Raw genomic sequence first — 21,069 nt, 5'->3', positions numbered from 1 at the left:
TTGTTCAACCATTTTGCATGTAAAGACTTATGCGATGAACTAATGCCTAAATGTTGTGGGGGGTGAGACTATTCACCGAGACCCATTATAATACATTTTGATCAATATGACATAAGCAATTGATAATGTAGGAAACAGCAGAGAATTGTACATAATCATTTGCATGGATGAACCAAAGCATTTGCAACTTGTTCATAGAAATGAGAAACTGCTTTTTTGATTTGCACAAGTGACACAATGATGTGAAGATTGAACAAGTAGTTTTGAGAATTTCAATTCTGATCTGAGAAATGTACCAAAGCGACAGAGAAAAACTGTAATACAATTACTCATAGGGTTGCTAGAATCCAACTCAGGCCAGAATCACACCTTGATCGAACACAACCAGTGAGAAATGGTAAATCATGTGCACCCAATATGTATATGTGCTCAAGCTAGTCCACATGATTATGAAGTTGTACCCATAATTCCAGTGTTTGTAGTTGTAAATCAACCTTTGCAAACCTGTAAAAAAAAAAATTCTGCATGAGAAATTCAAGTTCCTGTGAAGAAATTGTGCTTGTTTTGAAGAGATTTGTATTTGTTAAAAAAATGGTTCAGTTTTGGTTCACATTGTCTCTCTTTTTAACAAACACAAATCTCGCCACAAGCAAAATTTATTCACATCCACAAACTTGAATTTCTCATTCAGATTTATATTACAGGTTTACAAAGGTTGATTTATAACAACAAACTTTGGAATCATTTGTAAATATCACTTTACAAGCTCAAAATCATTTTGACCCTGATTTTAGCCTATAAAGAAGCCGGGGGAGTAAATCAAGTCAAAAGGCAACAAATACATAGACGAATATAAAGTCACTGAGAAATTATCAAAGGAATAAAGTGAAAGCCTGAAGAGAAGATATATATAAATCTTATGTAGGCTGGAGCTTGAATGTTCATGCCATCTAAATCAACCTTTGTAAATCACACTACCCACTTTCCAAAAGCACCTGAATGACTGAAAAAAACTGTATTTCAGGGAAATGGAAACTTATCAGAGGAAAGTGTTAACTGGATATTTGTTCAGAGCTTCTTATGAGAAGAAAATTACTGCTTGTGGAGAAAAACAGGGCTATACACTCAGGTTTTGATCTCCTTAATGTACATTTCTGCAAATGAATAAAAAGAATTAGCTGGATCAGCAAGATAATGAAACAGCAACTCCAGCTATTTATTCGTGCACTGTGGGAGTTTTAGAGAAACTAACAGCTTACAGGTTAAACGGGTTTACAGTCTTAGTTTGACACTTGAATTCACTCCTCTTGTTTCAACATCCTTTATAACCGTGTGAGATTTGAGCAAATGTTTCCATGATGTCGATGATGATGTTTTTTTGTTTTTTTTTTGGTGCTTCCCCCAGAGCATTGATGAAGAAAAACAACCCAAAAGACACAAAAAACCGTAGGCCAGATCTATAGAAATGTAAATTTATGAAAATTGAGAAATAAAAGAACCTTCCAAAAACTAAGCACTTTCAAAATTTTTTGCTTTTTTTGCAGGTTTTAGACTCTTGACGTCACGATGCGGATGTTAAAGCTTCAGATTTTGCTTCAAGTCTCACACATGTTGCGTTGAGGTGATGAACATCAACCAGCTCCTCCAACACATTTGTCAAGTTTATTTCTAGAGCAGATTTTAACACAGCTTGAGCTGAACAAAGTGCTGTACAAAGGACAAATAAATGAAAACACAAGGAAAACATACTAAATATGATACATATAAATCTGTCTTCAGCCGAGATTTAAAAATAGAGATGGCGGGAGCTCATCTGGGCGCGGCGGCTGCGGCTCAGGAAGTAGAGCGGGTCGTCGACTAATTAGAAGGTCTGTGGTTCAATCCCAGACTCCTCCAGGTCACATGTCGAAGTATCCTTGGGCAAGATACTGAAGATACTGAACCCCACATTGCCCCTGATGGCTGTTCCATCAGTGTATGAATGTGAGTGAATGGGTGAATGTGGCAAGTATTGGAAAGCGCTTTGACTTAAAGTGGCTATATAAGTGCGAGTCCATTTACCATCTGATATCCATAATTTTGGAGCAGCAACTCAAAAAGCTCAGTCACCTTTTAGTTTTAGTCGTGACCGTGGGACAGACAAGAGAGATGAGCTTTCAGATCTGTGCGACTTGGAGCTGAGCGCCAGTGATGTGTGATAGAGGGGCTGGCCGTTAAGAACCTTAAAAGCAATCGACTGGAACGATGTGCTCAACATCCTTGCAGCTGCGTTCTGGAGCATCTGCGAGTGAAGATAATGACGGCTGAAGGCCTAAATACCAGGAATTACAACCGTCCAGTCGAGTTGTGACAAAGGCGTGGATAACTTTCTCCATATCATGGGAGAACAGAATCAGTTTCAGTCTTGATGACTCAATCAAAGATAACACCCAGTTTTTCATTGAGTCATAGAAGCTGAGAACACGAGGTCAACATATAAAATAATTAGTTATGCTTTGGTGAGAGGATGTAGATTTGGTGGGAAGCAAATGTGGCCCTTCAACGGAAATATTTTATATAGCAACACTGTTAATCACGTTACTGACATCACACAGGTCTGTGTTTCTATTCAGCCTCTAAAACTGTTTCCTCCCATTGAACCATAGTGAAAAAAAACAGACCCATGGTTGAACCTTCAACTGCTGACTCCTGTCCAGAGGATAATGGGGACTCTTGGCAGAACATTGCTAACTGCTCCCAAATCAGTTAACAGATGAACTTGTCACTGGCTGTAAGCGCTGCAAATGTGCTTTAATTGCAAATGAACAAGAAGTAGAGTTGTGAAAAAGCTTTAATTTCACATTCAATTAAATAGCAGTTAATAAATCAACCAGTTACTCAGACACGTGTTCAAAGGCGCTTTGTCAATGTCGAGGGAACAGAGTTCACAGATGAAAAACAGCTTCATTAGTAAGGAAATTCAACTTTCAGGTTCACATGGCAAAACTGCAGATGCTGTGGTAAGTGATATGCACCACCGCTGATGCATATAGTGGCAGCTCGATTCTGTACTGACTTTTACTCATTTACACAGAATACAGTCATTTTAAAAAAGCACAAAAACAGGAGAGAAACTTGACCTCCAGTCGACTGCTCAGTCTGATTTATTCCAGTCTAGTGGGAAGTGTGAAGAATTAAAATAACCACCTCTCACTTTATTTAAAGGCTTCTACATCGCCCTGCAGTGATGTGCATCTAACCTGCGAGAGGTCCAGACAATGAGGACACTTCCATAGATACATTTTGGCAAAGGCATCAAGATGTACATATATATATATATATGCGCCATAGTCAATTTGCTTCCCTCTGTGACTGGAGATAAGGAAACACTGCGGCTTTTACTGAACAGCTGAAATGATCTGGCCTTGGATACAGAAACAGGAGACTACTGAAGGCTCAAGCGCTCCACAAACAGACGGATCTACTGTTTAAATATATTGATCACGGAAGTGTTAGTGAGGACGACGCACCGAAATCCACCATCGCACATGAGGAAGTGGTGCACAGGAGAGATTTGCATTGGAGGAGGTGAGATTACATGAATTGGAACTTATATGTCATGACTCTGCCGTAAAGCATTTAGTATGTTATTATACAAACCTGTTTGGTGCGTTATTTGTATATGGATCTGCAATATGCCTGCATATTGCAACATGCATACGCTGCAAATAAAAGGAGGGCATAACTAAAATGATGACTTTTCTCTCCAAAGGAAGTGTATCTAAATACAGATGAAATGCCTCTGTGTGTTCACGTCCAACTAAAAGCTGCATGCAAAGTTTCCGGTGTCCATGTGGGTGTGCACGCAGCAGATGTAAATATAATTCAAATGAGGAACAGACTAGTTCTATTTCAACTCAACAGATGTCATCAGAGCAGGTGTCAGTATTTAAATATCACAGGTCCATTTTTAATCCACATCATGAAAGCCTCTCTTCTGCAGATCCTCTGAGTTCACTCGTGGCCAGAGACGTTTCTGGTGTGAATTCATCAACTAATTATATCCGGGTAAGCGGGTAGTGCTCTCATCTCCTTTAACAATGTTTACCGAGCAAGGCACCTGAAAGTGGCGTCAGAGTTTTCAACCCCACAGGTATATTTAAGGTGCTGTCATAAGCTGGAGGAACAATTAAAAGAAAATTATTAGTCAACTGTCTCCCAAAGAAAAAGATCTACACACAAATTACACATTCTGTTTCCTTTATTTTATCCAGCACTTATCATTGAAGAAAATACATAGAATCCAAAAATAAAAAATAAAGCGTCTGACTTACCTTCTTTTTTTTTTTTTCACACACACACACACGTACTAAAAATCCTCCGACTACAAAAGCCACAATCAGCAAAAAGGCGAAAAGGAGGGCCAGTCTGCTCCGACTGGACACGTCACCTGCTGGAAAATCAAGCAGAGTCGAGAGCAACGTAACCCGTGGTTACCCGTGGTAACATAAAGTGCAGCTTAATATAATGACGCTGTCGCTGAGTGATCCAGTCACATTTCCTGTGACCTTTTCACAATAAAAGCCCCTCTGTGTTTCACCAGTTGAACATTTTAGTGAACATAGAGCAAGAATGGTGGACTCCACTGCCACTATCAAAAGTGTTAAAAAAATACTCAATGTAAATATATTGATTGCCAATACTGAAACGTATCGAACATTGGGTTTAATTTCGCTTCCAAATGGAGATACAGAGGTTAAAAAGCAAAACGTTTCTGCTGATAACGTTGACAATTTCATGTTTGAATCATTCTCTCACCCTCACTGTCCATCTCTTCGGTAGGACCCGGGGTTCGGAGGTTTTTGGGATTTAGCGGCGTCTCTGTTGAGGTATTAGTTGAGCTTTGATCTGGGAAAACAGAAGGTTTCTTAATGATTTACAACATAATAGTATCTAAGGGAGACAACAGTAGTCCAGGGCAACAGCAACATAGAAGAAGTCGTTCACAAAATGACCCTCAATGGTCGAGGTGATCTTGTATGTGTATTATGATTTGACCTTGTACAGACAAGACAAAACGTTGGTATAATAAATTAGTTTTAAGTCAAACCATGAACCATCTCAACAAATGAACTCACCAATTTCAAGATTAACAATAGAAGATTTTTTCAGGCTTTTTAACTTTGGGATGAAACATCTGTATCTCCCTTCGTCTGTGAGCGTCACATTAGTGATCTTGAGCGATATGTTGCCTCGTCTCAGGTCTTCTAAGAACAGCGCCGTCCTCAGGACGTACGACGAGATCTTCATGTCCAGGACCTCACGGCTGTCCCGGTAAAGATGCACAAAGCCGACCCGCTTCTGCAGATCATTGGGATAAGGTCGAAGGTCGGGCCTCGACCACTCCACCGTTAACCCCGCCACGTTCACCGGAGGCTCCACGTGGCACGGCAGGATGACGTCATCGCCCGGAGTGGCCACGATGGGATGAGGTGATCCTATCACCTGTAACTGACCTGAGAGATGGAGCGAAATTTAATTCTGGAATCTGCTCTGGTCCATGTTGAAATCTTGTCATTAAAACACCTTCAACGTTATTATTTTAATTGCATAAAACTTTGCACAATTTCGTACCATAGTCCAAAGTGACGTCTTCAAATGTTTTGTCCAACCAACGGTCAAAAACCCGGTTACGGTTTTGTGCAGTGACTTTGAACCAACCGAACCTTCTCAATGATAAACAAATCTCTCTTATTTTCAGAGCCTGTCTCGACTTTGCTCGTCTTCTTCTACAGCTACCTCCTAACGCTTATGAAGACAAGACCGTTGAAATGATTCTCTAATGCGCAAATATAGTTTCCGAACTCATGTATTCAATATTATAACTGATCTGAAAACAGTGGAAAATTAGACACAGTGTGAATGGATGTTATGGCTCATACGGCTCATGTAACCCTGACGACTCACAACACCTGTGAGAGGACAGGAGCAGATCTGAAAACAGAAAAGTGGAAAATCTGAGACAGTGGAGAAACTTCATCAAGAGAATGGGTGGAGTTTTTTTTTTTATGGTTTTTTTTTTTCTTTCATTTCATCGAAAACATAGTTTCCAAATAATTGTTTGCCAATCAATTAATTCCTGTTTTCTGCTAACATCTGACCTGTGTCGAAAATCACCAGTCTCCTTCTCCTTCAATTTATCTATGAAGTACAAACATCAAATGACTGATGGTGTCCAGATGGAGATATATCTTTATCTTGCGTAACCAGGGCAACCAAGGTCTTATAGATAATAAGTGAAGGGGAAGCATAACTTAGAGGAGTGAAGAAGGACAAAAAGCAAGGATAAGGACACATGACATGTGGGTTAAATACTCCCTGCTGGACAATACGTCCTCAGAAAGGGGATGAATGGAGGAAGCAATTACTCGCTCCGTCAGCTGCTGACCAGGCAAAGTCCTGAATGCAAGCAGTTGTTGTTTCTGAAATTCGTGAATATAAAATACGGAAACGTGGCCGATTAAAACAGTTTAGGGAAACAAGCAGATTGTGTTTCACTTTAACAAATGATTTCTTCTGTATTCAGAAGATTGGCATCTATGGGTGTGTGGGTGGGTGTGGGTGTGTGGGTGTAGGAAACCAAATGGACATGATGGGTGAAAAGCCAGCTGCCATGCTGGGAGACCGGTTTATCTTTCCAGCCCTTTGTTACTCAGTTATTGTTTAGTCCAGCTCTTTGTGTGAATGTGTAGGTTACAGATAAAGTGTTCCCGTGGTTAGTCTGCTGGTTCTCATTCAGCTCTGTTTGTTAAATAAATGATTCGCAGATCGACAAACATGTTGTTCCAGTTTGAATTTGGTGGATGAAACTTATACCAACAGAATCACTGGGTTTTCGATGAGAACAGCTTTTTATAAAACTTTGAATCTTTATATTATTAGATTATCAAATCAAATCTAACAACTGTTACCAAATGTCTAAAGAAATAAACAGAAAAAACCAACACATACGTCACAGAATGATATGAAAGATAACTTTCATGCCATATGGGATCGCCTTAAATTAGAGCTCTACTCACACTGAGCTTAGTGAGTAGGTACATGAGGTGTATTGCATGAGCTTACCTTCAGCAGACGTGCAGGTGAACTGCAGCAAAAACACGGTGAGAGTCAAACAGATCAACGGTGAGAACGAAAAACTCTGACTGAGTTCCTTAATGTCCATTTAAAAACCGGTACGATGTCACCGGATCAAACTCCTGCTGTTATGACTGTGTAAGAGTCATAACATCCCAGACAGCTCCGTCAGCGTCACTCCACCCACTGCCGGGTACTTGGTATTTTTTACATTCAGAGCAAATCAAGCCACTTCTCTGTAGATCTAATCTACATGCAAGTAAATCTCTAAAGACATCTGTGCTTTTATTAATAACCACACAGCTGTGTTTTATAAGGGCGAAAAATGAACGAACGAACGAACAACAATTCCGCGGAAGTTGACAATACAGAGGAAGCGCGCGCAGGGATTTTTACACCTTTTTCCAGTGAAAAAGAATCGATAAACAATGTCAGATAAAAATAGCAGCGAGGAACCAGCCTCACCTGTGTACAGACAGAAGAAGCTGCTCTCTGAACATCTTCTTAAAGAGCGACACAGACGCTTCCGCACAGACCACGGGGGGGGGGGGGGGGGGGGGGGGGGGTCATTAGGTGCTTCATTCTTTATCCATTAAAAACTAAACCCTCCTCTTGTGCCTTTAAAAAAGGAAGCAGATTGTCTTTTTGTTTGTCTTTGGCCACTTATTCTTTCTTTACTGCCTTATTCTGTATGTCTCTTGTACTGATTTACAACACATATTTGATACCAGATACTAGCACTGGTGTCCACGCCCTCCCAGGTGGCCCCTCTCCTCTTTGACATTAACTGCCACCTTGAGGCATTGTGCAATGAAAAAGCAACTGTTGTCATATTTAGGTGACACCTGCACATATAACCTCCAAATGGCCCTGCAGAATGTGATGATATCCCAGCGACGACAAGTCCAACAGTCACTGAGCAACTGAAATGTTGCACAATTGCATCTTTATATATATATATATAATGTTCTGTCACTATTTTCATTGAGAGATAAATGAATTCCTAAACACTTCCTGTTTGCAGTACAAAGCAACACATTTGATGTCATCAGCTTAGGGAAAGCTAAACCTTTAAGAATTTGTGGTTGATGTTGACACATCCGGCACAGAGTCAGCACGGAGGTGTGATGCAGCCCCTCACAGGCTGCCATTCGGTTCGCTGCAACATGGAGGTAATAGCACTTTGCACTATTGTAGGTGAGTGACTTATACGTTATTATAAGTGTGTTTCTGCGTGTGTGGTCGCCTGTGTTAATATGAACCATTAATCTGCTTTCAATTTTCTGATTTGCTTATATTATGCGAAATGATCAAATTAATATACATGCTGGTGTTTAACAAGAATAAATTGCACAATACAATTTGCAATAGATTACTTCACGTAATTGTACTAAATAATGCCTGTACGTTTTTTTACAGTATTTTTTTTACATTTAATTTTACGAAAAATATTTTATGATTATGATTATCTTATATTTTGAATTTCACTCTCATAAATACTAAATTTTTATTGTTGACTTTCTACCACATGTTTTATGTCACCATATAGTTATTGAAGTTGTAGTTCTTTATGTTTTACGCTGGCTCGCCCAAAGCAAATTCCTATTAACTACACTGTTGTGGCAGTAAAGTGTTGAATTGAAGTAAATGTTTATAAGTTAAAGAGTAAAGAAAGGACCGTTCACGACCAGCTATATCTGATATCCAGTTATAATAAGCATCTTTCAAAAAGCCACAACAGCTTCTTTGAGATGAAGTGAAACCTTGTTTGCCTCTGCAGACCTATAGAGGCAAACCTACAACAGTTATTGTTCGTTCACACTGACAGCGGCTTGTTTGATATGTGGGCAACACGTGCACATTGTGCAACTGCAATGTTTAGAGGACGCAGATGGTGTAAACTTTGGGTCATTCGAGTCGTGGACGCAGCTTTGATCAGCTTAAATCTACTCAGTGACTGTCCCAACACGCCGCAGCGTTCACCTCTGCAAGAATCTCAATTTGTCATCATCGTTCTGTTTCTTGCAGCTGCTCTGAAAGTCATTCCCGACAGATCCCAGTTCTTTCAGTATGAGTCCGTCAGTCTGAGCTGTGTGGAGCCTGGTACCAACTACTCTGATTGGACAGTAAAGAGGAACACATCCTCAATGAAAAACGAAGAGTGTGCCAACACTTGGGGGACAAAGAACGAGTCCCACTGCAACGTTGGTGATTTTTACCCTTCAGACACTGGAGCGTACTGGTGTGAGTTTGGAGCTGGAGAGTGCAGCGATGCCGTCAACATCACTGTGACCGGTGAGTTTAATCAAACCTCCAGCCATAGTCATTCATGCATCAGGGCAATTTAAAGTGAAAAACTAGAATTACTGCCTCATGGTTGTCTGTCTCTGCCACTAAGACTAGTTTCAGGTTTGGTCATAATGGCTGTGTGAAGAGTTATGGCTAAAAAGTGTTTTGTGTTCATCCTTGAGTCCCAGTGAACATTTGTGCCAAATGTGAAGGGATTCCCTTGAAGAGGGACCTTCATCGTGACCTTGACCTTTGACCTTTAGCTTCCAAAAATCTAATCGGTTCATCCTTGAGTCCAAGTGAATGTTTGTGCCAAACTTGAAGAAGTTTCGTCAAGGTGTTACTGAGATATCGTGTTCCCGTTTTCACCATCTTAGTAAGCATGCTAACATATGCTAATTAACGCAAATGCACGGCAGGCCATCCATTCAAGAGCTGTTTAGAAGTTTCACATACAAACCACAAATATCAACCTCATGGTGGCGCCAGAGGTAAAAGTCAGGGGTTCAATAAAGTCAGTAGGATTCATCCTCTGGGGAGCAGGGAACGTCGGTACAAAAGTTCAGGAAGTTACTGGCCTCTATGTGATTTAGGTTTTGAGTTTTTGCAGGAGTGTAGCATCAAGACTACTTGAGCTTCCAACTATTTCTTAATCTTCCTGCCGTTCTGTCGTTCAGCTGGCGCCGTGATCCTGGAGAGCCCTGTCCATCCCGTGCAGGAGGGAGATGCCGTGACTCTGCGCTGCACAAATCAGACGACGTCCTCCACCAACCTCACAGCTGAATTTTACAAAGACGACCTCCTCGTCAGAAGCAGCTCCACAGGAAACATGACCATCCGCAGTGTTAGAAAGTCTGATGAAGGTTTCTACAAGTGTTACATCGCTGGAGGAGACGGATCAACAAAGAGCTGGCTGGCTGTCAGAGGTGAGACGAGCTTCAGCCATGAAATAGTCTTTAAGATCCCTCTACACACTGTTACTCTGCTTTAAATGGCATCTCATCTTTCGAAGATGGACACACTTTCAAAAGCGTAGAGCAATGAGGGTGTGAAATAAGTTAGCTTAGCACCAACTGTGTCAAAACATCAGAGCTGTTGTTGTGTTTGCAATGAGGTCAGACTGTGGTTTTTCTCATTTATTGTGCTGGAGCTGGGCGTCCTGAATCTTTTCAACCACCTCTCGCGCTCATTCTGCTTCCTGTGCTGGGGGGCGTCTGCCTCTCGCTGGCGTTGCTGTACCTGTGGAGGAAACGAAAAGGTCAGCCTCTGTTATACACTGATATGCCTGGACTACCTCTATCCACACGTAATGCAACAGTGATATTCTATTGGTGTTTTTGATCGTTAACAATATGAAAATGACAAAAATATTTGTATTGTGTGTGTATAAATACGTCTTATTCCTCTGTGCCATAGACTTCCATTGTTGTCCAAACACTATTTAAAAACACGTGGCTGAGCCTTGAGACAAATATAAAAAACACAAGAATGTTTTTTATATGTAGTAACTAATGTAGTTTGGAAAAAAAAGAAAAATCAGATCCGATCCTTTGTGTTTGACACATTAAAAAATTAAATTCAAATGACATACCACAAGGGGCGTCGCAATCCACCGCTATTGACAAAAACTGATTGTGGATCTTTAGTTTATCAGATGTAACTGTTCTTTTTGTACGATCGTATTTGAGTCGTAATTCATTTGCCAAAAAAAGAGACAAAACGAAACAAAATGATCATTTATTTATTTATTTTCGATTTTCTATAGATATTGTGATAATATTGTTCTTTTGAATTCTTGGCAACGATGATCGCATAGTGAAAATCTGGTATTGTGACAGCCCTACATGACACCATGAAATATTCAGTTTAAGAGTCATTTCCTTTAATTACGAAAAGGATTACACATGAGGTTTCCAGATATCCGTCCCCGACATGTCAGCCTCCGCACCGGCACAGTGGAAATGAATGCTGAGTTTGGTTTTCGGTGCTCGGAGCATCAAAGAGTCAAGTTTAAAATTTCTACAGCAGCAGGAAGTGTCTGTTATTCTTAACGTCCCACAGACTTCATGAGAGCTGCTGAAGTGTTTTTGTGGTTCCAACATTTTAAGCAAATCACACGTTTGAGTCACAGCTTGAACACGACCTTGTGTAGAGAGAAAAAATCACGATTGTGGGACCTTTAATCTTTTCAAAAATGTGCATCCGAACATTTAAATATAAATTAATTTAAAACAAATCACCAAAACTGATAAAGATGTTTTATATTATGTATATATATATATATATATATATAAAACAAGATATAACATTTGTAAAATTAGCACAAGAGACTGAACCATAAAATCCATATTTTCATCATTTGCCTACATTTCTTCATTGTCCAAAAGCTTGAATGATACAAAATACAGTTTGTGTTATTTTCCTATTGTCGTTCAGCTTTTCTGATTCGTTGTAAATCACAGAAAAATAAATGAAAATTACAAGTTGAATCTCAGCAGGTGTGTTATTGTGCTACAGGTAAAGCTGAAAGTGACGTGGCATACACTGACGTCACCATCACACAGGAAGTGCCATTCACAAGGGAAACAGGTAACACACACACACACACACACACACACATTATAGACCTTTTTCCCCAAGACATTTAGTTTCTCAAACTACAACCAGCTCTTGTTCTCTTTATCAGAAAGGTTTCAGTCATGAGTCGCTGTGTTAGCAACAACAACAGGACATGAGTCGTCACTAAAGCAGCAGAAACCCGAAGTCATGCAGTTTCTGTCTCCATTAAAAACTGCCCAACTCATTTAAACTGCTGTAACTTTGTTAAGAGGTTTCATGTTTGTGTCTTTCACAGAAATCGACTTTCAATCAACTGTCTACTCAAAACTCAAAGCAGTGGCCACCTGAGAGGAACCGACAGAACCAGAAATATGGTTTTAATTAAGTACTAAGTCCCTGCGGCTGAGTGCACACAGGCAAACACAGGCACAAACAAACTCAGATACACACTAACTCACGTTTAAAAGAAGAGACGATTTAAAGAAACAAAGCTCAGTGTCTGTATCTGTGTTTGTCACCTCATGTCTCCTTTTTCTTTTCTCCAACACAAAAACCCCAAAGTTTGATTTGGAAGTTTTTGTGTGTCCGATCTGAAGACTGAACAAGTACAGTAAGAGAAGGAGGTCTGATAACATTACTGTCTGTGGTGTCATAAACGGTGTCTATTAATAGCCTCCATTTCCTGTTTTGTCTACCATTTGTTTCCAGCTCACACCTACAATATGTACTGCATATACGCCTTCACACTTTAAGTGCTGATCGATGTAGCATTTCCATTTGCAGCTGATCCACATTTACTTTTTACTCAAACAGTTTTAACTTGGACATCTTGACTTGTGAGATCACCAAATCGACGCTAACCTAAAATGTGACCTGTTTGGTTTGGCTCCGGATTTCCATAACAGATGCAGAAAGGGGAGATAACAAGCAAAAAAACACGGAAATAATGCAGCTGCATCCTTGTATAGAGTCTTTCCATCTCCTGTAACAGGAAGATTATTCTTCTCAGCTGACTTATTGGGGAAACAACAGATGCTGTCCATTCTAGTTACTACAAGTGACTCAGTGTCTTTGAGTTTCTTTTCCTAATACAAACAACAAATTAACAAGAAAATTAAAAAAATTTTTTTAAGAAACAAATGAAGATGAAGAAAACTGGAACATACAGTGGGATATTTTCATTGTGAGGTGAAAATGCGAGGGAGCAAAGACAGCAAGTACAAGCAGCAGCTATACAGCCTCAATTCATATGATATATTTAGGTCCAAGAGGAAAGTCGGGACTTTTGAGCTCTGCAGAGCTCCGAGCTCTCGCTTCATCATCCAGACAGAAATGATCACTGTAGGTCACTGCAGTGATTTCCTGACAAGGTACTGAGATTTATTTATTGTATTCTGATGAGTCGTCATCAAATGGGAGCTACTTTGCCAGCTGGTGGGCGTTTTGTTTTAGCTAAACCAACAAGACAATCTCCACCTCTATATTTAAAGATAAATATATAGATTTTATATCTTGTTTTCATATCCATGCGATAAAAATGTATTATGAATGTATATAACGTGAAGGGACACCAATTCAAATCATTTCCGCTGCAGTGTTCCCTGTTATACTGAATATTATATTGTTATTGTTGTGAAATTACATTTATTTTTAATACATTAAAATAATAATTTAAATCAGTGTTTAGCCAAAAATCACAGCCAAAAATCACCTTCTCTGCCCCAAAGACTTTTAGTAGCAAATACAATCAGTATTTCGAATCATAGAGAAGGAAGAGAGAGGGAAGATCAGCCACCAAGAAGGTAAGAATAGATGGGAGCTTACTGTTTGGGGCTGTATTGTCCCACCTACAGGTGGCAGGCTGGAGCTTAAACAGTAATTTTCACAATTCAGATGTTGATTTTTTCTTTCTGCAGTATTTAAGTATGCCACAGGAGAGATAATCATTTTGTAGTAGTCACCTCTTCCTTGCTCTCCTCAGCAGGTGTTGTGGGTCTGAAGAGGGAGAGAGGTCCAAACACCTGCTTAATAAGAGCGCCAAGAGTAATCATGTTGGTCACAGGGTGTTATTGAATCATTTTTCTGTATTTATGTAAATGTGTATTCTTTGTTTTTTTTATTTCTGTATCATGTTGGTTTTCTGTAACTAATCATTACTTTTTATTGGTCTAGTGTTGATCCTGCCGTATTGGTTTTTCTTCCAACTAATGACCTGCTGCAGGAAAATGAGTTTCACTCAGAGGTGGTTGGTGATGGTTGGTCAGTGGGTGCAGGAAGCTTTATTAAGCTTTGGCGCTTCAAACTAAGCTAGTACAGCGCCATCTGTTGGTTTGAGCAACGTATTGCAGCCCTTCAAGACTTGGGCCAAAACACCTCAATGATTTTAAGTTTTTAGTTTTAGTCTCATGCGTGTGCAAATAAAAGTTAGAAGCCAGTGAGCTGTTGCTAAACTTGTAATACTAATGTATTATTAATGTTACTGAGCAAAATATTACAACTATTAAATACATTGTCCAAGAAGCCCAGATATATAATATGTTCACTGACACAAAATACGACTGTATCCTCTAATTTAGGCCCATTGTCCACTGTGTGGTCGTGTGTTTTAACTTTATGGTTGATATTTGAACATTTTGGGGGAAAGATTTTGATTGTTGATGCAATTTAATTTAATTTAATTTAATTTAATTTTACTTTATTTTATTTTTTGAAAGATACTCAGGGTCTCTGACAATACCATTAGTTATCTTTTAAAAAAGAGACAAACTAATATAAAAATACTAATTTACAACATTCACATAATAACATATGTATTGCCAAGGCATGAATGAGACTATTAGTTTGACTACTATTATCCTAAATCTGGAGTAGAAAGTCAATAAAAATGTTTTTGTATCATGTTGTTTTGAAAATAAAACAAAACATAAAAGTATTTGTGTAAGACACTTTGACTATGTTTGCACTCATCAGTAAATAAATAAATATAGTTTTGTTTGTGACTGTTTTAACTAACCCAGACTGTAACAGACGGCAAAGTCCGAACTATAACATCATCAACAATCATAATGCGTGTCACTGCAACTGGCCACTTAACTGAAATAAACTTTTAACAATGTTTGAACCATAGACTGTATCGATTTGTAGACTGTGTATAGATTTCACCACAAAAAATGGGGACAGTTGTAGTCTAGTTACTGTTTTTAATCAACAACAGGGTAACAAAAAGCAGCCATTAAAAAACAAACAAATAAAAACAAACCCAACAGGACAGAACAATATCACATTTCAAAGATAGGTTTACAGCAAGCAGCAACCTCGAAGAGCCAACATGAGACTACCAAAAACTGCAATTCATCTATTGACCACTAGATGCTGTCAATCCTCATAGACTCCCATGTTTTTACAGCCTGGTGCAAAAAACAGTTCTGGTCTCTACAGCTGATTTACTCCCTCATAACAACTGTACGGGGGGAACCCTTATGTTCAGCCCCATTGTTACACTGTAAAATGTTTTCACGGTTAAAAAACAGCAAACAACTGGAAACAGGATTGCCATTATTTTACTGTAAAATTAACAGTACCATGTTGTTGCTGGTATTTACTGTTTGCTACCGTATTTGTAAATACAGCCAAAAGCTGTTATTTTCTACTTTTACAGTCAAATTTAAAGGATTGGCAGTTTATTACTGTTTATTTTGACTTTTTTCACAGGATTTATATTTGCAGATTTTTACCGTTAACTGTAGTACATATACAAAACATGCTGCAGTATAACTGCTAACATGGGCTGAAGCTGCTAGGGTCCACATGATTTTGAAGTTGTACCCATAATTCCAATGTTTGTAGTTGTAAATCAAACTTTGCAAACCTGTAAAAAAAAAAAAAAACTCAAAAGAAATTCAAGTTTCTGCATGTGAAGAAATTGTGCCTGTGTTGAAGAGATTTGTATTTGTTAAAAAAAGGTTATTTGAATCAAAATTATGAATAAATGATCAGTAAGGTTGAACAAAGACACTGTAACAGAACAGCATTGAGTTCAGTTTTTTAAGTTCAGTCTTGCAGCTGGAGAAGAGGTCCAGACTTCATCACATGTCTTCTGTAACAAAGCAGAAGCTGCTCTCTGAACATCTTCTGGGGGGGGGGGGGGGGGGGGGGGGGGGGGGTGTCACCACATTAGGTGCTTCCTTCTTTATCCATTAATGTAACACAGAAATGTAAGGAAGCAGATTGTCTTTTTGTTTGTCTTTGGCCACTTCTTTTCTGCCTTATTCTGTATGTCTCTTGTACTGATTAATAAAAAAACAAAACAACATAGATGCTCATTCTTGTGTCGTGCAGATTTTAATCAGTGGACAATAGCAGGTTTTAGGTAATGACTTGCTGGGAGATCCTATTGGCTAATAGGAGCCTCCTCTGCCTTCCTATTGGTGGAATATCACCTTGCTTTTTGATTTTGAAATACCATGAGCAGTGCTGTTTTTTCTAATATTAATCATCTTCTATCATTGAGAGATAAATGAATTCCTAAACACTTCCTGTTTGCAGTACAAAGCAACACATTTGATGTCATCAGCTTAGGGAAAGCTAAACCTTTAAGAATTTGTGGTTGATGTTGACACATCCGGCACAGAGTCAGCACGGAGGTGTGATGCAGCCCCTCACAGGCTGCCATTCGGTTCGCTGCAACATGGAGGTAATAGCACTTTGCACTATTGTAGGTGAGTGACTTATACGTTATTATAAGTGTGTGTCTGTGTGTGTGGTCGCCTGTGTTAATATGAACCATTAATGTTAGGATCTATTTTCGATTTTCTGATTTGCTTATATTATTAGAAATGATCAAATTAATATACATGCTGGTGTTTAACAAGAATAAATTGCACAATACAATTTGCAATAGATTACTTCACGTAGTTGTACTGAATAATGCCTGTCCATTTTTTTACAGTATTTTTTTTTATGTTTAATTTTAGAAACTGCTAAACCAGCTCCTGCTTCATCAGCTCCTGCTTCATCAGCTCCTGCTACACCAGCTCCTGCTTCATCAGCTCCTGCTTCATCAGCTCCTGCTTCATCAGCTCCTGCTACACCAGCTCCTGCTACACCAGCTCCTGCTTCATCAGCTCCTGCTACACCAGCTCCTGCTTCATCAGCTCCTGCTTCATCAGCTCCTGCTACACCAGCTCCTGCTTCATCAGCTCCTGCTTCATCAGCTCCTGCTTCATCAGCTCCTGCTACACCAGCTGCTGCTACACCAGCTGCTGCTACACCAGCTGCTGCTACACCAGCTCCTGCTACACCAGCTCCTGCTACACCAGCTGCTGCTACACCAGCTGCTGCTACACCAGCTCCTGCTACACCAGCTGCTGCTACACCAGCTCCTGCTACACCAGCTGCTGCTACACCAGCTCCTGCTACACCAGCTCCTGCTACACCAGCTCCTGCTACACCAGCTCCTGCTACACCAGCTGCTGCTACACCAGCCAATTTATGAAACCTTGTTCTGCCTGCTTCTTCTGCTGGTCTTGGTTCATTTTGTCTCTGCTCACTTTCATTTTTGTTTTCATCTTTGTCTTTCTTCTTTGTGGTTGTTGTGGTAGTTGTGGTTGTGGTAGTGGTTGTGGTGGAGGTAGTGGTTGTAGCAGTAGTAGTTGTGGTGGTTGTTGTAGGGGCCGTGGTTGTCGGTAGAATGGTAGTAGTTTGGGGTTTAGTAGTTGTAGGAGAAGATGTTGTGGTCAGAGGGAGAGTGGTTGTTAGAAGAATAGTTGTTGCTGGTGTTTCAGTAGTTGTGGGTGTAGGCCCAGATGTAGATGAAATTCCAGGTGTGGTAGTCAAAGGCCCAGATGTGGTACTGGCAGGGGCAGAAGAGGTGGTAGCGGGGTCAGATGTAGATGAAGTTCCAGGTGTGGTAGTCAAAGGCACAGATGTGGTACTGGCTGGGGCAGAAGTGGTGGTGGGGCCAGATGTAGATGAAGTTCCAGTTGTGGTTGTAAAAAGGCCATATGTGGTAGTGGGTGAGCCAGATGTGGTTGTTGGTGAGTCTGATGTAGTAGGAACAGGGGCAGATGTTGAAACTGGAGAGGTAGAGATAGATGTAGAAGGAGCAGAAGTAGTTGAAACAGATGGTGGGCATTTGCAGTTATTATTTTCAGCGTTAAGATGAGGGTAAAACTGAGCGACAGTTGAGTCGAGAGGACATTCTGTTCCAGGAAATACTTCAAATTCTGTTCCCATTTCAGCCTGAAGCTCTGCCAAGGTCTTCGTCTGCATATATAGATTATCTTTAATATTTTCTGGGACGTTTTCGCCCCAGTGTGCACTTGCCAACCACATCCCCTTACTCTGACTGTAGCAACAGAATGCCGACCAGAGCATGGCTGGAATATTAATCTTGTTGTTGAGGATGTTGTTGGTGCTGGGCTTTGCTCCGATCACCACAAAACCTTCTTTACGGCCGTTGTTGTTGATGCAGTATTCATCCAGAACACATCTGATGCAGTTCTCCATGCTGTTCCAGCTTCCCTTGTTAAATGTTCCTTCTTGGGGAACAATGTTGGTCAGGGTGAAAGTAGATTCGCTATCTCTTTTAGTCAAGCCATAAGAGCTTGGTAATAAATGGCCTCTGTCAAACGACGTTTGGTTCTTGTAATCAGCATTCACAGCCTGGTATCTGTAGCTCCTTTTTTTGTTTTCAATGCCCATGTTGTGGCTGAGACGTAAGTCCTCAAGCTGTAATAAATGGAAGGCTAAATTACTGATGTGGGCTGGACGGCAGTAAAATAGATTAAATGAAAAAATGCTAATAAATTCCACAAATATAATAATTTCAAGTTAACTCCACATGCAACAATATTAGGTGTAAAATATTTGGAGAGCACTCATTGTGGAATCAGAGAAAGGCCATACTCACAAATATTTTTTTTATCATGTTTAGATAATGAAATAGATTATTTCTCTTTTCAGAGCTTTGTTTTCTCAATATAACGGGATAATTATTTCGTTATTTCGAGATAACAAAATAATTATCCTGTTATCTCGACATAACAAAGCTCTGTTATCTGTTATCTCGAGATAACACTGCTCTCACAAGATAATTATTCGGTTATCACAAGATAACCGAATGATTATTCGGTTATCTCGACATAACAAAGCTCTGTTATCTCAAGATAAAAGGATAAAAATACTGTGGCCAGTATAATAGGAACATAAGCAGATTTAAGCCTACAGTCTCAGCTATGCAGTATTGTTGTAAAGTTTAAAAAGATATATTTCAACTAGATGATTCTGCAGAAACCTTTTGTAGTTCTGAAACTGCCACTATGGATGTTGATGTTCTACTCTCATATGATTATGTAGAAATCACCCAAAGATACAATATTACACTGGTAAATTAATAATAGTTTTTCGTCCATCAAAAAGCTTACCTGTGGTTCTATCTTCCAATTAACATTCGGTCTACTTGCTTCTTTCCCTCTGTACATGCCAGCAGAAAACACTGGAATCGTGTTGTTGGTGTCGTAGAGTGTCACAAACGTTCTGGCGTTTCTTAGAGTCTGGCAAATGGCTTTGTATCTGTTCTGGTTCTGGATGTTCCCTCCCTCCAAGATTCCCGGGATCTGTGGTGGTGTTTGCTGGAGGAAAAAGTTCGCACAATCTGACATCGATGTCACCACCTCGGTTACTGCAGGACCGATGGGTAGGAGGAGGAGAAGCAGGAAGCACTGCATGTTCAGAAATGCCATCACCAAACACTGTTTATAGGTCAGAGGAGAGAAAAAAGTTGATTTTCTTCAATGTAAACTACAGTGAAAGGTGGACTGTTGCATGTAGAATCAAAATAAACATGACTGGATTTAACTGGTAGAGTTAGAGACTTTTTTACAGGGTTTTAAAACTGGGTTGTTCACAATATCTGTATAAATCACTTCTCTGTATCAAGGCTAAAGCTCTACTCAAAGAAAAATAGATCCTACTTCACATTAAGCATTTACTTACAGTCATTGTTAACATCGTTATTTCAAGGTAATGGGGTATTTAGGACAATTATTACATTATTTCGAGAAAATAACGGAGCTTTGTTTTCTCAAGATAACTGGATAATTATTCTGTTATCTCGAGATAATGAGATATCATAATCTCAGATATCTGAGAAATATCAGAATATACTTATTAACAGAGCAGTAACAGTAAGCAAAGTAGCATTCGGGACAGTTGTAAATTACAGTATTATATTATATTTGTATACATCTTGGAAACAAAACAAAAAAAAACATGGCATCTGTGCTATTCTGTAATTTCTGCCAATTTCTATTCACTGAAATTACAAATTCAGATGACAGATGAATAAAATGCAGAATAAACACGAGAAGCAAAAAGAAAAACTTACCATCCTTCAGCTAAATTGGTGTTAGTGGAAACGACCGTCTTCCCCAGATATCAACTGAGCCTGAGGAGGAAGTCTGAATTTATACTCAACCATGTATGAAAGTGGGTGTGCTCTTACCACCAGTAAGATGCTTGCTTTCTTAGAAAACTGGCAGATCTCATCAACACCGTGTTTCACATTCACACATTTCTCAAAACAGACTTAAGATATTTAAAGATGTGTTAAGCAGAAAACAAAAACAACAAAATGACAGAGCGCAAAAACACACAAAACATTTAAAGTTATGTTTGTTTTTTGTTTTGTTTAGAAATTGCACCATTTTGGTCCCAAGTGAAATATCTCAGAATCTATCAGATGGATTGCCATCACATTCATCACATTCATCACATTCATGACACTATGAGCTTGTTTTATACTTTATGCTTAAGATTTAATCACTTTGTTCTTTATCCTCTGACTTTTCTTTTACCACCACCTTTGGTTTTTAGTGAAACGTCTGTTTGGACTTTTAGTATTAATGTCTCAAATAGTTCTAAAATGCAGTGATAATGTTACTTTAACCGCTATAAATCTGTATTCATGTAGCTCACTGTGATGGATCACTAATATGCGAGTCTGATTTTCACATCAAACTGAAACTAATCCCGTTGATGTGACCCCTAAAGTGTCATATGTGCGTCTGTCTCATGAATTTCTGCAAAGCAGCTTTCACAGAAACC

At 39.4% G+C, this 21,069-nt stretch overlaps 3 protein-coding genes across 6 annotated transcripts; 1 reads left to right on the top strand and 2 right to left on the bottom strand.

Moving 5' to 3' along the window:
- Positions 1–2,812: 2,812 nt before the first annotated feature.
- Positions 2,813–7,573, bottom strand: LOC130163995 (myelin-oligodendrocyte glycoprotein-like). Of its 4 annotated transcripts, none has more exons than XM_056368337.1 (5): positions 7,105–7,573; positions 5,118–5,495; positions 4,798–4,887; positions 4,314–4,432; positions 2,813–4,156 (listed from the first exon to the last, which is right to left on the bottom strand). In XM_056368337.1, exons 1-5 carry the CDS (start codon positions 7,202–7,204, stop codon positions 4,139–4,141), a joined length of 705 nt encoding a protein of 234 aa, XP_056224312.1. In that variant the 5' UTR covers positions 7,205–7,573; the 3' UTR covers positions 2,813–4,138. The 4 variants fall into 4 exon arrangements, with proteins under 4 accessions (XP_056224312.1, XP_056224313.1, XP_056224310.1 ...); XM_056368338.1 differs by having other exon boundaries at positions 4,314–4,429; XM_056368335.1 differs by having other exon boundaries at positions 2,813–4,432.
- Positions 7,574–7,681: 108 nt separating this feature from the next.
- LOC130164021 (low affinity immunoglobulin gamma Fc region receptor II-c-like) lies at positions 7,682–16,117 on the top strand. The gene is made up of 6 exons (XM_056368389.1): positions 7,682–8,313; positions 9,145–9,411; positions 10,083–10,331; positions 10,556–10,663; positions 11,923–11,994; positions 12,260–16,117. The coding sequence occupies exons 1-6, from the start codon at positions 8,205–8,207 to the stop codon at positions 12,310–12,312; spliced, it is 858 nt and encodes a 285-aa protein (XP_056224364.1). The 5' UTR covers positions 7,682–8,204; the 3' UTR covers positions 12,313–16,117.
- Positions 16,113–20,391, bottom strand: LOC130164020 (uncharacterized). Its single transcript, XM_056368388.1, has 3 exons — positions 20,351–20,391; positions 19,389–19,715; positions 16,113–18,693 (listed from the first exon to the last, which is right to left on the bottom strand). Exons 1-3 carry the CDS (start codon positions 20,351–20,353, stop codon positions 16,828–16,830), a joined length of 2,196 nt encoding a protein of 731 aa, XP_056224363.1. The 5' UTR covers positions 20,354–20,391; the 3' UTR covers positions 16,113–16,827.
- Positions 20,392–21,069: the final 678 nt, after the last annotated feature.

The sequence above is a fragment of the Seriola aureovittata genome, chromosome 23 (genome assembly GCF_021018895.1).
Source record: "Seriola aureovittata isolate HTS-2021-v1 ecotype China chromosome 23, ASM2101889v1, whole genome shotgun sequence".
Classification (NCBI taxonomy): domain Eukaryota; kingdom Metazoa; phylum Chordata; class Actinopteri; order Carangiformes; family Carangidae; genus Seriola; species Seriola aureovittata.
The sequence above is the reverse complement of the archived record's forward strand: the minus strand, read 5'-3'. Positions and strand labels throughout refer to the sequence as shown.

What these genes read in the sequence shown, in the direction of transcription:
- LOC130164021 (XM_056368389.1), top strand. Translation starts at nt 8,205, where the DNA reads ATGTTGACACATCCGGCACAGAGTCAGCACGGAGGTGTGATGCAGCCC. An exon ending in CCTGTGGAGGAAACGAAAAG is followed by an intron (nt 10,664 to 11,922) that starts GTCAGCCTCTGT and finishes ATTGTGCTACAG; the next exon opens with GTAAAGCTGAAAGTGACGTG. An exon ending in GCCATTCACAAGGGAAACAG is followed by an intron (nt 11,995 to 12,259) that starts GTAACACACACA and finishes TGTCTTTCACAG; the next exon opens with AAATCGACTTTCAATCAACT.
- LOC130164020 (XM_056368388.1), bottom strand. An exon ending in ATTGGAAGATAGAACCACAG is followed by an intron (nt 18,694 to 19,388) that starts GTAAGCTTTTTG and finishes CATTTATTACAG; the next exon opens with CTTGAGGACTTACGTCTCAG.
- LOC130163995 (XM_056368335.1), bottom strand. Translation starts at nt 7,204, where the DNA reads ATGGACATTAAGGAACTCAGTCAGAGTTTTTCGTTCTCACCGTTGATC. An exon ending in TATTGTTAATCTTGAAATTG is followed by an intron (nt 4,888 to 5,117) that starts GTGAGTTCATTT and finishes CTGTTTTCCCAG; the next exon opens with ATCAAAGCTCAACTAATACC. An exon ending in CGAAGAGATGGACAGTGAGG is followed by an intron (nt 4,433 to 4,797) that starts GTGAGAGAATGA and finishes TTGATTTTCCAG; the next exon opens with CAGGTGACGTGTCCAGTCGG.